This window comes from Barbatula barbatula, assembly GCF_947034865.1.
Source record: "Barbatula barbatula genome assembly, chromosome: 1".
NCBI lineage: Eukaryota > Metazoa > Chordata > Actinopteri > Cypriniformes > Nemacheilidae > Barbatula > Barbatula barbatula.
The window spans coordinates 15,943,390-15,958,548 of record NC_136766.1 but is presented as its reverse complement, the minus strand read 5'-3'; the positions used below and the strand labels follow the sequence as shown (position 1 = coordinate 15,958,548).

At 38.4% G+C, this 15,159-nt stretch overlaps 1 protein-coding gene across 11 annotated transcripts in view; it reads right to left on the bottom strand.

The window, feature by feature from the left end:
* The window catches only part of celf1 (cugbp, Elav-like family member 1), a 36,773-nt gene that overhangs the window by 2,753 nt on the left and 18,861 nt on the right, over window positions 1-15,159 (bottom strand). For 2 of the 11 annotated variants that reach the window (XM_079458806.1, XM_079458801.1), the window contains 13 exons: window positions 10,584-10,768; window positions 10,385-10,467; window positions 10,103-10,151; window positions 9,856-9,990; window positions 9,048-9,127; window positions 8,720-8,881; window positions 6,103-6,160; window positions 4,993-5,163; window positions 4,559-4,675; window positions 4,188-4,376; window positions 3,956-3,976; window positions 2,568-2,711; window positions 2,284-2,455 (listed from right to left, as the gene is read on the bottom strand). In XM_079458806.1, the coding sequence (XP_079314932.1) occupies window positions 2,328-2,455; window positions 2,568-2,711; window positions 3,956-3,976; window positions 4,188-4,376; window positions 4,559-4,675; window positions 4,993-5,163; window positions 6,103-6,160; window positions 8,720-8,881; window positions 9,048-9,127; window positions 9,856-9,990; window positions 10,103-10,151; window positions 10,385-10,467; window positions 10,584-10,761 (1,515 nt within the window). In that variant the 5' untranslated portion in view covers window positions 10,762-10,768 and the 3' untranslated portion in view covers window positions 2,284-2,327. Of the gene's footprint in view, window positions 1-2,283; window positions 2,456-2,567; window positions 2,712-3,955; window positions 3,977-4,187; window positions 4,377-4,558; window positions 4,676-4,992; window positions 5,164-6,102; window positions 6,173-8,719; window positions 8,882-9,047; window positions 9,128-9,855; window positions 9,991-10,102; window positions 10,152-10,384; window positions 10,468-10,583; window positions 10,769-15,159 lie in introns of all 11 variants that reach the window. The other 9 variants (XM_079458802.1, XM_079458807.1, XM_079458803.1 and 6 more) reach the window with 6 other exon arrangements.

Here is a 15,159-nt window from a genome sequence, read left to right as displayed (position 1 = left end):
GAACAGAGGCACAGATCAGGGATTGGGCATTCCCTGGACTAGCATCTCAACATTTGAACAGTGGCTAAAATCCTGGGTTCAGTCTAAAACTTGTCCAATGGATGAAAACAAATATTCACAGATCGGTACGTCACCATACTACTGCTTGGTGATTCGGTGTAACTCAAATTTCCCAATTTCCAAAATGTCTCCATATTTACTGACGGATTTGCAAAAGTGCAAAATAAGTCATTTGAGAAATAAAAAGCACTGTTAATAATACAAGCGTGTCAAACAACAGTGAGGTAAACATCTAAGACAATTGTCTAATACAGTTTTCACAAATCGTGACTTGTGTTTTGAGGAAATCAAACGTGATAAAGCACTTTCCAGCATCTCTTTACATAAATGTAAGATTTACTTTGACTTTAAGTTGTGCATCATCTCCAAGTAATAACTTTAGACTGAACCGTGAATCTCTGTCAGACCTTTAAAAACATCCCAGCTACACCTGGGCAGTTCTTCATTCAATTTGGACTAAACAGACAACAAACTACATCTAGCGAAAAGGGCCACACATCAGTTGTTCAAACAATCTGTGAATGTATTCACAAAACTTCACATTTTGATTCTACAAAAACACTGTTGAATGTTTTGAGTGATGATTTTTTTAAACAACTGTTTTAATTAAGAGAAATATTTAGGCAATATTATAAAACCTCTATAAAAATAGAAAAGGCATAATAGTTAAGTAATATACACTGTCTGGAGAATGTTTTCTCCTACGCGTCCATAAAACACTCTACACCATACGATCCTGCAGGACTCAAGATTGACGTTAACATTTGATTACAATTTAAACACTTACTGCCATCAACTAATCTGAGCTGCAAGGAGCAAGTCATATACTCTTTAAACGGATGAGTGTCTCAGGATTGCAGGGTTTGTCTCAATATACCAAGTAAATGGGTAAAGGAAATAACCCGCAACAATGAGAAAAATCTTGAACACTTCTTTAAATTATTGTTAATTATTAAGTGGCAATGACGTAAGTATTAGTAAACCTGCTTTTTTCTGTTCTTGGCAACATCTTTTCAAAATTCACCAAATATCTCACCTTTCCCCAAGATGGAAATATTGCTAAAAGCTTCAACACCAATCTCCGGAATTGAGGTGTAGCATATAAATGACAACCAAAATAAAAATCACCCAAATAGGTGTGTGTGTGTCTTGAGGATTACTCAAAAAACTTTATACAAATGCCATTTTAAAACCCATGTGCTACCATGTGATTCAGCATTTGACAAAAAAATGCATTTCCAAAGGATGAAAATCTTGGGTCAAAAAGAAGGTTCTGTTTTAGATTTAAATAACTGATGGAGTGCTTCATCATTCTTATAGCTTTTCTTAAAGCCTCATTTATATTTGACAACTATACCAGGTGAGTTTAAAGAGTAGAATGACGGGCAAAGTTTTGGTCTGACAGAAAGGTGAAAATGTCCTGAGAGTAAGTGTAGCATCTCCAGCAAACTACCAATACTGACCCACCGTTCTCCATATTAACATATGATATTTTACACTGTAGTGCTTGTCCCTTTAAAACGTGAAATATGAATGTGAACAAAACCAACAAACAACAGCATCATATTGTTGCCATCTGAGCCCGCCAGCAGAACAAAATCAAACAGGCTTTGAAGCAAACGTTATAATACCCCAATAGTGAAGACACAGATACATTTTTAAAAATAAATAAATAAATTAGTGAAATAAATAAATGAATTAAATAAAAAGGCATCCTAGTGGAGAGCAGCCTGACCTTCCAGATGCTCCAAACAATATTCAGGTGACTGATTATCTTTTGCACCGATGCAGCAAACCTCCATTTTCTAGAAAGGCAGCTTTGTAGTAGGCATCAGCATTACACGGTCCGAATGTACTACAAGAGTCTAGTGTAAAAACAGGAGAACACCTACAGGGGTCTGACTGTGCGGATCAACAGTCTAGGGGACTGAAAGCAGTCACACAGGCTGGCTTTCATTGTGCAACAACCTTTGACGAAGATTTATACACAGCAAACTCGTAATATGGCACCAGAAAAAATTTAAGAGACAAAACAATCATATTTAAATGTAAAAATACAAGCCATTTTGAAACAAATTTTAAAAATGTTAACAACTTGCATGTTTTCTGTTTTTAAGGTTAAAAGAGAAAATATGTAGGAAAGGCCAGAAGTAGAAGCATTAGGTGGGGAGAAGGGGTTAAGGTGGGGGTCATTCTATTTTTCCAACGTCACACTCCACTTACCAGAAAAACATTTTCAAACCAAGTCCATCTGAGAGTCAAATCACTCAGTATGGCTTGCTGTCGTTTTTGGATCGTTTAAGTTGCACCTTCAGACGCTTCATTCCAATCTGAAAACCATTCATTGACTGAATGGCCGCCTGGGATGAAACTGGATTGTCATAACTTACAAAGCCTATAATACAAAAACAAACTTAGATACTACACAGTGACCAATGACCATGTCACCTATTATCTAAAGTTCGGATTCAGAACTGGAAAATCTAAATATTTAGTGCATGGCTTACCGAAACACTTGCTAAGATTGGTCTGTTTGTCAATGAAGACCTTGGCTGAGATAACATTGCCGAAAGGCATAAACATCTGCAATAAATCCTGATCACCAAATTCTTGTGGCAGGTGGTAGATGAACAAATTTGCACCTTCGGGGCCTGTTATAAAAACATGAGGAGGGAGACAAACAGAGAGGTTTACACATAGGCCAATTTTTTTTATAATGCATTTATATATATTGTCGAGTAGTTAAAATTCACCCATGAATAATAATTCTGTCTCAATTTACTCTCCCTCGAGATCCAAATTTGTGTGAATTTTTAAATGTACACAGTTATTGACCACTATTGACTACCATAGTCGGATAAATGGCTTTATACATTTTTTGTTCTGCTGAACACAAAAGAAAATATTTTAAAGAATGTAGGACACAGTTACGCCATTGTCATTTATATACTATGGAAGTCACTGGTGGCCAATAACTGTTTGTTTACATTCATTCGTTCAAATATATTTCTCTGTGTTCATAAGAACAAATCATTTTCTGCAGATAAAAAAAAAGAATTTTTGGGCGATGAGGATGAGTAAATGACAGAATTTTTATTTTTGGGTAAACCGACAGAATTTCTATTTTTGAGTGAACTGTCCCATTTAAAGGAATATCCCATGTTAAGTATAACTTCTTTTTGGTGGTATTCAACAGCATGTCTAAGAAGTCCTTTAGTTAATAAAAACAAAGGACGACACCGTAAAGAAAAGTAAATGAATTTTAAACGGAAGTTCAGGAGACATTAGCATAAAACATTGTAAAGCTTGTATTTGGCAAGTAAGGGATAATCCACAGCTAGACGTGCATTAAAGGGTTTTAATGCACGAGATGGAGGCCAAGAACCACCCGATGTGAAGTGCATTAAAATCCTTTAACACACGGCTAGCTGTGGATTAGCCTGCATATACCATGGTCATTTGCAAAGTTAAAGCTTTTATTGATGTTTAGTGTTATTTTAGATTAAACAGGTGAAAATATGGTTATTTTGTAAGGTAATCTCAAATGTAATCAAACTGTCCGGAGCTACCCGTGCGTTAAAGGGTTTTAATACACCTTCCAGCCAATCAGAATCCAGTATTCAAACAGACCATGTTATAAATACAATTGTTGAATGAAACAATGTGTGATGTTTAGGTGTTGTAAGAGGTCATCCCACTCGTCATTACTTCTACAAATGAAAGGATTAGCCAAAATGATTTTCCAAACTAACAGCAAGACACAGATGTTGACTCTTAACATGGAATATTCCTCCAGTTAATTTCCAGAGAGCAGCTGGTATGGATCTCCACACATTTCAGATAAATCAAAATTTAGAAGAAAAGGACATCGTGGAAAATAATCATGATATCTTACCCGCACTCTGATTGTGACTGGCTGTTGCAGCATATTTAAAACAAGAATGAATCTTCAGAAGGTGATAACAAAAGTCACGTGTACAAACAATGAAAAGCATTATGGGCCGACACACATATCTTGTAAAAGCCACCCCTTCTAGTTAACTTCAGTATAGTTCTCTATTTAACAGAGGAGGATTTCACATCGACCCAAAAATGAGATTAAAGTTAATCAGAAACCAGGTACTCGCCTTCCTTCTGGCTTCCAGCTGCACTGACGTTCTGCTGGGACAGTAAACTCTGGCTGTAGAGGCTGGGCAGAGCAGCAGCTGCGTACTGCTGGATCCCAGAATAGGCTGCCTGAGTCAAAGCCTCCATAGTACTACCAGAGCCGTTCGAGAGACCCCCACTGCCCAGACCACCATTCAGAGCAGCCATACCTGAAGACAGATAAACACAGCTCAGCATTCAGACACACAAACACACGGGGTGTCCACGGAAAACTTCTAACACAGAGAAACGTCATTCAGAGACAACAGAAAAAGGGCAAGATAATAAAATATCAGACTTTAAATTAACTCCAGCAAACTCATCTGATCTTCTTTAAAACAATGGTTCTTACTTGCTAGTGAGCTCATGTTGAGACCCGCGCCAGCGCCGGCAGCAAAAGACTGAAGAGCACCTAAAGACGCCATTGGGTTCACAGAAGAGCTAGTACTGGAGGTGGGAGAGGAACCCGCTGTGGTGGGGCAGAAAAAAACAGTTCCGACGCATTATCAGACTATTCAATCTTTCACACAATGCCATGTAACAAACAGAGAAGAAAAGCAGATACAAAGAGTAATAATGTTTTTGGCATGCAACAAGCCATTTGCCAATGACGCAACTGATGGAAATATTAAGAGCTACAGTAAGTGGACTGGTGCACGAACAGCAGATGTTCACAACATTACAGTCGTTTTGAGTCTGCAAAGCATACATTATGTCACATTTTACATACAAGTCCTACAAGAAGCAAAAGTTAAGAGCAGGAGGAGATTAAAAAGCAGGACCAACCCTTGAAGGCGTCCCAGGCAGATTGAGCGTGCTGTCCAGAGGGCGTACCTGAGCTGGTGAGGACGCTGAGGGGAGAGCTAGAGGTGGTCAGAGCACTGCTACCTGTGGGGGTTCCTTGTGTAGCGTTCGCAGCTGCTGCTAATGCAGCCAGATTCTGCATGGCATTCAGACCTGACACAGATCCACACATTCATACTTAATATTCAAATACAACAAAACGTACATATAGGAATGCACAAATAGGATTTTGGTGGCTGACACGATACATCACTTGCTGACTAGTCACTTAAGTAGATCACGGTGAAAAGGCATGTTTACATGTAGCTACATTAGCTAGTTTGCATCAGACATTACTGAACTTGGAGCCTTCAAGCAGATAATCAATTAACTGTATGTTATCAGCCTTTTTTCGTGTTATAGCTATTATGTCAATCAATTTAAATAGATCAAAAATATGGTGCTTACAAATTCTGAAAATAGCCAAGAAAGCAAACTTGGGTTACACTTCAGTATGGGTGCAATTCTCTCTATTACACAAACCATTAACTACGACTTTTCCCCCAATAAACTCTCAATTTGTTGCTTATTAATAGTTAGTAAGGTACTTATTTGGTTTAGGTATTGGGAAGGATTAGGGATGTAGAGTATGGAATATGTGCTTTATAAACACTAATAAACTGCATGCTATTAACAACTAATTAATAGTGCTAGTCGCCCTATATACAACATGTACTGAATACACATTGAGAATGGCATTACACACATTTATACGTACAATCCATTCATGCTGACCATTTCTAAACCTTAAAGTTGGAGTAAAGTGACATTAAAATGTGTTCTGAGTTTTATCTCAACCCAAAAAATCCTGAACAGAGAATTGGTGAAAAACTGTTTAACGGTTTAACTCCATAATTCAGTACAATATACTTCCAAGTCTTTGTAATGCGTTTCAGCAATACATTTATGACATATGTTATGTGTTTAGAAATAATTCTTAGTATTCTCTTTACCTGGACTTTAACTCATCCTTTTAACCCCTTGATTTGTGGGCATGCAATTTTCAATATCATTGACTAAGAGGCATTATACCTGGGGTTGAATGGTACTCACCTGACATTGGATGGAGATTGTTGAGTGCATTTCCAGAGGATGCAGACTGTTGGAGAAGCTGCAAATAAAGCTAGACATTACATCAAAACAGAGAACAGAGAGAGTCAGGACTGCATCCAGGACTGTGATTTAAGGAGAGAGAGAAGAGGGGACGAGGAACAAGGTAAAAGAGGAAGAGGAAATAAAGGAAAATAACTGGGGGAGAGAAAGAGACAAGACGAGAGAAGCAGGCAACAATGCAGATTAAGACAAGCAGGAGCATGTGTGGTAAAGAAATAAAGGGAAATGTGAATTCAAGGGTTAATAAGTGATGAGTGATTTGAAAAGATACAGAAAAGGGAAAGATGAAGATTGAAGAGGTTTTCACAGCACACCCATGGAAGCAGCACTAACACGTTCAAACAGGGCTTCACATCTATGTTGGCACGGGCCAATAATGAAAACGTATAGTTTTAGATTCTCCAATTATAGATGACCAAAAGAAATGGCTTGAGTATGAGAAACCAAATTAGAAGCAGCTAAATAATGGCCAAACATAGACTTGTAGCCCATGTGCTCAAACACAGCAAACACAGCATCCTTTCTAAAGAGTCAGACTATTTGTCTAAAACTATAATAAAGGGTCGCAAACTCAACCCTACATTTTAAACACAGATGCAAATGATAATGCATTACAATTTGCAGTAGGTAGTCAACCAGACTACCGGGATGGGGAAGGGCAGCGGTTAAAAAACATTTACATGTGAAACTAGGTCGCGAAATGTCCGCCAGGAGGCGCAAAGGGAGTTTGCACCTTCAGTACTGTGAAACTCAATGTGATAAATTCCTTTTGATCTATAATTTGTTGCCTCCTGTAATGTTTGAGTTATAATAAAAAAACTGCGTATAGGCAGAAAATTTGCCAAATGCAGGACGTAGTAAAGTAATAATTGAATCATTAGAACAAACATGTTGTTTATGATCCCAGAGGTTCATAAGGATAATTTTTTCTGCCAGTCTAAAGTGACTGTGTATGTCCGATAGTTATAAGAACACACTCTTATAATAAAAAAATAACCATGTACCGTATTGTCTGTCCTTATACCAGCAAACTGTTGAACCGTTTGATTGGTTTTGAAATGTTCCACAGTTTAATACAACCCTACTCGAGGGTAAGCTTTCATAATATATGCATCTTGAATATCTTCTTAAATGACAAATAATTAAATGTCTTCATATCTTCTTTATTAATTAAGGACTTAATAAAGTAAAAAAGCTCTATTATTCAAATATAAAACTTCTCAATAAGCTCCTTTTGAGTTTTCGGGGAAGCGTTATAGAGCGATTTCTTCCTGCAGTAGGAGGTGGGGGTTGATGTGTGAGCAGTAACAAAGCACTGAATACCTCTTTTGTAGTGCAGGCTTCAGATAACTGGAAAGTATACTTGAAAGTATTCATGCCGTTTAAAAATGCATTCCAAATAAGATGTTTATCTGGTCAGAAGTTGAGCTACAAACTAACCCAGCAATAAATGAAAAAAATCAAAAACTGTCCATAAATGTCTTATAGCCTTTAGAAAATGAATCAAATCGAATAAAGCATTGAGTGAATGCAAGGAGCTGATTTAAATTTTAAACACTAATCCTTTTTCTCCTCCAATGGAGTTTTGGGTTCCTCGCCACAGTTTGCATACTGTTTTGCATTGTTTGCCTGGCCGGGGGGGCTGCTAGAATTTTACAGTTTTATTTAATTAACACTGCATATAGGAATTTATAGTCTATCTGATATTTGACCTGTGTTTATACTTGCATAGACTTATATGTTTTGCTTATTGCCAATGTTTTCTTGTACAGCTGCTTTGTAACAATGAAAATTGTCAAAAGCGCAATATAAATAAAGCTGACTTGACCTGATCCTTGTTAAATGAAATGATGTATTTATGACTAGTATTAAATATAGTTATTAGCGTGTAATTTTTGGGATGATCTATTGATAGAAATGCAATATAATAACATAGCTGTCTTCGAGGTGTTTAAAGAGCTTACACAATGAAGCATTATGTTTTTAATACCTTAGAATGAGCTATTTCTTTCTACAAACTGCGGGCCCCTTGCATGTAATTCGCCACGTTCTGTCAGCCGTCATAGTGTTTCGAAAGGGAGGGGTGCAGTGAGCGCTTGGTTGCAATTAGCAACCTTGGCACTGGATATTACTGATTGGACCATTAAGTTGTTGTAACTGATATTGTACAGCGTTTGTCTTTTACGCCTAAACCTCTTAACTCTTGATGAGCTTGACGCGTCAACTCGCGCTGGGTGAAGATCTGTGAAAAGACTGCCACTCGGCGGTAAACAAGAGTCAACACTCCACACACATCAAAGTACCGCCGCGGAGACGGCAGAAGGATCATTCTGGTTGAGTACCTACTGTAAATGGAGCAACAAAAAAGTACAGTTTGCACGGAGCACAAAACGGCTCACATTTACCAAATTTAAAGGCTTTAATTCTGTATGCAATACATTAAGTCCTCAATGGAGGTTTACGGTTTTTAAAGAAGCGATTCTACATGCATAATTCTACATTTCATGCACCCTGTTGCATCTGTGTGCAATAATGCAGATCTGGTGTGTGCACTCACTGCAAGGTACTGTGGGCCCAGTGAGTTCAGTCCTGTGAGGTTTCCCCACATGGAGGCAGCGTTGAGCTGTTGCATCTGTTGCTGCAGCTGCTGAGCGATGCGTTTCTGTTCTTTATCCTTCTGTGTGTCGGCAAACTTCACAACAACGGGAGAAGAGCAGCCCTGAGGGAAACAAGCAGCAAATCCAAATGCGGTTCCCAACGTTTCAAGCAATTAAAGTCCATTTCTAAATTCGGAGTATTCGGAATATGCTTGAATTCTATGCTTGAGAGTTCGATTCGCATGCTTAATCTTTTTAGTTAAACTTCATAATGGTGCATTTCTTTACCTCCATGGTCTGTGACTGGTGCATGGATTTGATGGCAGACTGCGCCATTTGTCTCGCAGTGAATGTGATGAAGGCACAGCCTGTGAAAAAAAAAAAGAGTTAATCATAAGAGCAGATCACAAAAGGACACAAACCTCAGGATTTATTGCTCATTTACACTGCCTTAAATATAGACAACTTCTTGTCTGGTGTTGAGGTCATGCAGAAACACTAGGTTCTTGTGAAGTGTCCTTCAAACTACATGGGCAAAAGTCATTAAGCTCTGTGACCAACACTTAAGCAGTTCCCATGGTGATGGGATGCGTGTTCACTGCTTTGAATTCTAAAAGTAGTAGCGTGGGCTTCATGTACATTGTGTTCCCTTGGTTACACTTTGGTTGACTTAATCGCAGCAACCCCCTACACCACAGGTAACTGACAGCAATACATTGGAAGAATAAGGGACGAGGTTGAAGACAGGATGATTATATTGACACATTGCATATGTTCTCCATTTGTTGCGCACAATCCTATTTGTATAACCTACCCTGATACCCTGTTGGCATGATGTGCTTGGTACAAATTAAAGCATTTAATTTGGGCTGAAAGGAGCCAATTGAGCCCTGTTAACCCAATAATGATTCTCAGGTGGGTATGTACAGCTATACGTAATGCAGAAAATTGTCTCAAAATAACTTCCATCACCGTAAGCAAGACGGTTTGTTTACTAGTGCGCCATCAAGTAAAGATCTGAGTGAATTATTGAACGGTTTCGCTTGACTGTAAGGTTAAATGAAGATTTAACCATTTTCGCTTCTGGAGTTCTTACCACGGCTCAGTCCATCAGGGCCTCGGAGTATGCGGCACTCCTCAATTTGACCGTAAGGAGAAAACATGAGCCTGATGTCGTTCTCATTGCATTTCTTTGAAATCATTCCAATAAATAGCTTTCTGTCTTCTATAGCTGAAACACAAGACAAGCATATTATACACCACTGCCTGTTTGCCAGTCACTGTGGAAAATTTCTCAAGCTGTTTATAAATGAAAGACTTTCACAATGCTGTGGCAAACTCACCATTGTTTTTTTCACTGTCTGCAGGCTTCATCTGAATAGGATGATGCATCTGCAGAGAGAACTAACATGTGACTTACGAACACTGACAAGCTTCAGGCCCCATGAGGAATAAACATTTCAAATGGGTTAGTAACAGTTCCTTTGGGTGAGTTGTACAGGCTTTAATAAAGCCAACATACTACAGATTTGATGCATTTGTAAGAGCAATAATACATGACCAACTCATCGAATGACACACATGAGAATAACTTTCCACAGTGAAAAAAAATATGATCTTCTCACCCCTGGAAGAATCTTCATGTTGTGAAGGGCATTTTGCGATTCTAAAGCAGATTTACGGTTGTAATATGTGACAAAACAACAACCTGCGAATCGTGAGAGAAGGAAAACTTCAATAAACCAAAAGTGCCTATTATTCCCATAAACATGTTTTACTAACATGAAACATCTCATCTCATTGGGCTTATTGACCATCAGGTACCTTTACTCTGTGGCGGGTTTTGACTCCTGTCTCGAAGAATATTGATTTCATACACTGCACCGTAGGGCTCAAACAACTCGCGCAGCTGATCCTCTGACCACGACCGAGGGATCTGACCCACAAACATTTTGATAGCATCAATGTCGGGCTGGTCCGGGTGGTCCAGGGACCCGTTCATCTTGGTTCTATTGGGAAGAAACACCAATAGGGTTAGAGCGAGAGCCAAAATAGCCTGTGTCTCTTATGAAAACATTTTCCCCAAGTGTGAGAACGTTATAATTACAAGCTCTTTTTACTAACAGAGCAGTGCTAAACAGATTTGGTAAATATATATTTATAAAAGTGATATTTATATTATATTTGCATGTAGCAACCACATCACAAGTGGAAGAGAAATATAGACCTTTTTGAAATACTTTTAGAAATAAATCAAATAAATGAGGATGAAACATGTCACCATGTTTACTGCACAATTTGTGAAACGTCATTAGTGAAACAGCACATTACAATACATAAAACATTTAAATAAACATCAGTAAATAATGAAGTCATGATATTATTATCTTATAATGAAGATATAAGAAAGTTAAATGTGAAATAAAAAAGCTCTTGTTGCAGTGAGTCTTACAGACTTCCAGTCCTTAAGAATTCCATTTGAAACAAACTGTTTAAAACTACCTTGGCTTTCCTATTCAGATTGCCAAAAAATCGTTACTTTTCCAAAACTAGTGTTGACATTGTCCATATTAAAATGTGTACAGCTGCACTAAATTCAGAAGATGTGCTCTGAAAGGAAATTAATACATTCCTCTCCGCAACCGCGGCAAGCTCTGACACCAAGCCAGTTTTGATTTACTGTAACCGTTCATTGAACAACAAGATCCATAGCAGAACCTGCAGAATAATCGGGGGTTTGCAGTGCAGGCCTGCGCTCGAACGCACCAACGGAAATGTATGCCAAGAAGTTCTGTGTTAATGTACAATCTTTTAAATAAACCCGTCCACAGCTGAAAGGCTATAAATGCAATCCTTATCGCAACTGTGCCAAATACAAGTTTAATAAAAATGACAGTGATGTGCACTACGGCCGGTGGCAGTTCACCACAGTCATGGCACTTTACCACCGCGGTGGTGCGCTCGTCACAGCCCCTCCCATAATCACTTAAGCTATCAGTTTAATTGTGGCTATTCATTTCTATGGTCCAAGTCTGAAAGGAGGAAACCTTCTCATTGTAACTTAATTTGCATGTTAATTATAGCCAACATCAGCTAAAATGATCCAACAGCTCATTTCAAATGATCAGCAAAGCAAACTAGCATAAACCAGCACCCTGCATAAAAGCATATATAGTTATTACAAATAATTAGAAGGCCTGTTCATATCAAGGACGGCAACTACACAATTCAGTGATGCACAGAAATTTTGTCTGTTGAAAACTTTCGGCTAAAACCGGCACCTCCCCCTTCTAGATGCTATGGTCGCATTGCGATGCTAAAGCTTCATTTTAAACCGTTGTATCGTAGTGCTGTAACTAATGTTGCATATGCGCATTAACGCTCATTTGAAGACTCATAGTCTTTTGCTGTGTTTCGAGCCGACATTCAGAGCATAATGCTTGCATTTCCTCAACAAGAACATGTAAAATAATATTCACATTAACAGCTTTCATTCTTCAGTCTTTAAAATGTATTACATAGTCCCTACACAAAGTTTTTGGACCACCTTCTGGGCCATTCTTAGTTTTAGACTAAACAATTACACGGTTACAAAACTTTGTTCAAACGGAATTTTTGACAAGCACATTCCCATTACAGTCACACACAGCAACATTACAAATGCATGAAATGTAATTTTAAAGATATAGTAATATTTCCTCTTTAAGAACAAGCCCTTGTCGCGTCGTGCCACTTTAGAACAAATCACTCCTCGCTAACATCAGAAATTATTCTTTCCTACTTTAAAAACGGTCATGCACAAATACATTTTTAATCAGGAACTACTTGCTTGTAGAAGAACTATTTTTGTGAAAAAGACATTCAGAGATAAATCTCAATGGAATTTGTAGGGCTTAGTCTGCTTGACAGAGAATGAGGCACAAGTACAAAACAATGAGTGATGTCATTGGACAGGCCTGAAGCACCGCTTCATCTCTCTCTTTAGCAGCTGCTGATCAGTGGAGTGACAGACCACTCGAAGATAAACACAGCATTGTGCCGCTGACATAGAGCCAGTAGCTAAAAGCCAGATTAATGGTGTATCGATCTGAGGACTGCATAGCGAATAAAACCTTCCACTTTGTTGATTTTCCAACAACAAGAACTTGTTCAGACAAACAGTTAACACAGATTCTCCACAATATCCTCCACTCTGGATCATTGGAACGCTGGATGATCACGGGACAGCAAAGATGCTGTAGAAAAGGATATGATGTTCCATCGTAACTCAAAATGATATTGAATTATTTCGGTTTCACTTCTACTTTAGCCAGTGAGCAGTTCCATAATGTTGTAAATGAATAAAGACTAACGGAGCGGTTTAAAATGACAAAAACTGAAGTGTTAAAGCACTGCTTTAGAACAAGAATGCGGAAACTTATTAACTGAACACACTAAATGCATAAATGAGAGGAAAGAGAAAATAAATTTGACGTCTCACCTACCGCTGGCTCAAACGAATACAAATTTCACTTCAGTGGACTTCAACATGAACAGATAATCTTCATTTCTTGTTGTGGTTTAGACACAAGCAGAGAGAAGGCAATATAATAAAGCAGTACAGGACACCAACAAAACAAAAACTATGTCAGTAGTCAGCGCTTTCTAGCTCCACTCCGGGGATTACGTTTTCCCTTTGTACTTATAAAACATTACTGCGAGACTCTCACAGAAAAACAAGCAACACTTAACACATCAAAAAACAAACGTTGTTTCTATAACCCACTGTACTATACTTGAATGTTGTTCAAGAATCCTGCAGCATATTTACAAATAAAAATAACAGAAGTCACTTAAGACTGCTCAGCAATATCATATTTTACCAGTGAACAAACACTTATAGCGTGCTTTATGACTGTTGAGATGATTCACAAAATTGACTTTCTAGGATCATATTCTATTAACCCTCTTAAATCTTAAACATCCATTTTCTCCTGATCAAAATACTTTTAACTTAAAATATGCAATATGCAACAGGTAAAAAAAGTATTTAATGTATCAGAAGTAAAAATGCTGTAATCATGTTCATGTGACATGCATTCCTCTATCCAGTTTCCTTTTGGTTTTTAAATGTGGCAGTATATGCAACATACAAAATCAGTTCCAGACAGACTCTTTCTGATAGATCAGACATACCATATAGCTCCTGAATGATGCATTACAGCATTATAAATGACATAAAATGTATTAAATCTGTTAAAGCAGGATGCCCAGACTAATACATTTTCTGCTCATTTAGTGACAAACACACAATGCTAAATGAGCCTTAAATTAAACTTAAGATTTAGTCTATACTCACACTGGGCCGGAACTCAAACTGCAATGGTCCACCATCATCTCTGGAAGAAAATCCAGCTTAAAGGAAGCCATTCTCTCCAACAGAACTTCAAGGTTTCTTTTACAACCAACACGCCTCAAATGAATGCCTACAAAACGCCACAGAAACGCAGACTTCCTCACACTTAAACGGCCACAGCTACAATCCGTCAAGAAAAAGTCCTCTCAAGGTTCTGAACTTGTAAAAAGTGACATTGGGAACAGCTAGCAGAAAGAAGGAAGCATACACCTCACGGATGCCGATTGGATCAGACACAAAACTGAAATTGACATGAAGCAGAGAGACAACGATGGATGACAAACACAGGCCGTAGAACTGGTAGCTGGGTTGGGATTGAGGATTTGGACAGTCCCAACAGGCCACTAAATGCTGCACCTCTACACCCACAAAGAAAAGTGCTGATGACAGGGGCCTTTTTTGTGAGTGTTTCTCTTAGCGAAGCAAAACCGAGTGCAGCGTCGGATAAATAAAGTGTCAGATTGATGCTGATAAGCGTGAGCGAGCGGCAGGAATGAATAGGGACAGGCATCACTCTGGTAATCCCTGAGCTGAAGCCCCCATCAGGACACAATTGGGTTCCGGCAGTGGGCCATGGATGATGCACTGTTCCATCATGGAGGGGCAGTGAAATACAGGGGGAAACATGCTGTTTGAGGTCATGCAACAAACAAAACAACCCACAGGCAAGCTGAGGTATACCTTTCTGGTTTTAAAGGCAAAACACTGATGGAGCTAATAACTATAAAAAGTGTAATTTTCTAACCATGACAAAATAGTAAATCACTAAATATTGTCTAAGAATATTCTTCCTAAAGCTGAAGGTCTACATTTGTACAAAAGAGACTTAATCGGACTGAAGGAAACAAGCCTGCATTCATTTCAAACCGGTCATGTGATGACCGATAGAAACCTGTTGGTTTCAATGTGGTCACACCGACATACAACATAGTGGGGATGCAACGATTACAGCTTTTGTTGCTACGATTATTAATCATATTAATCATTGAGGCAAATATTGTGCCT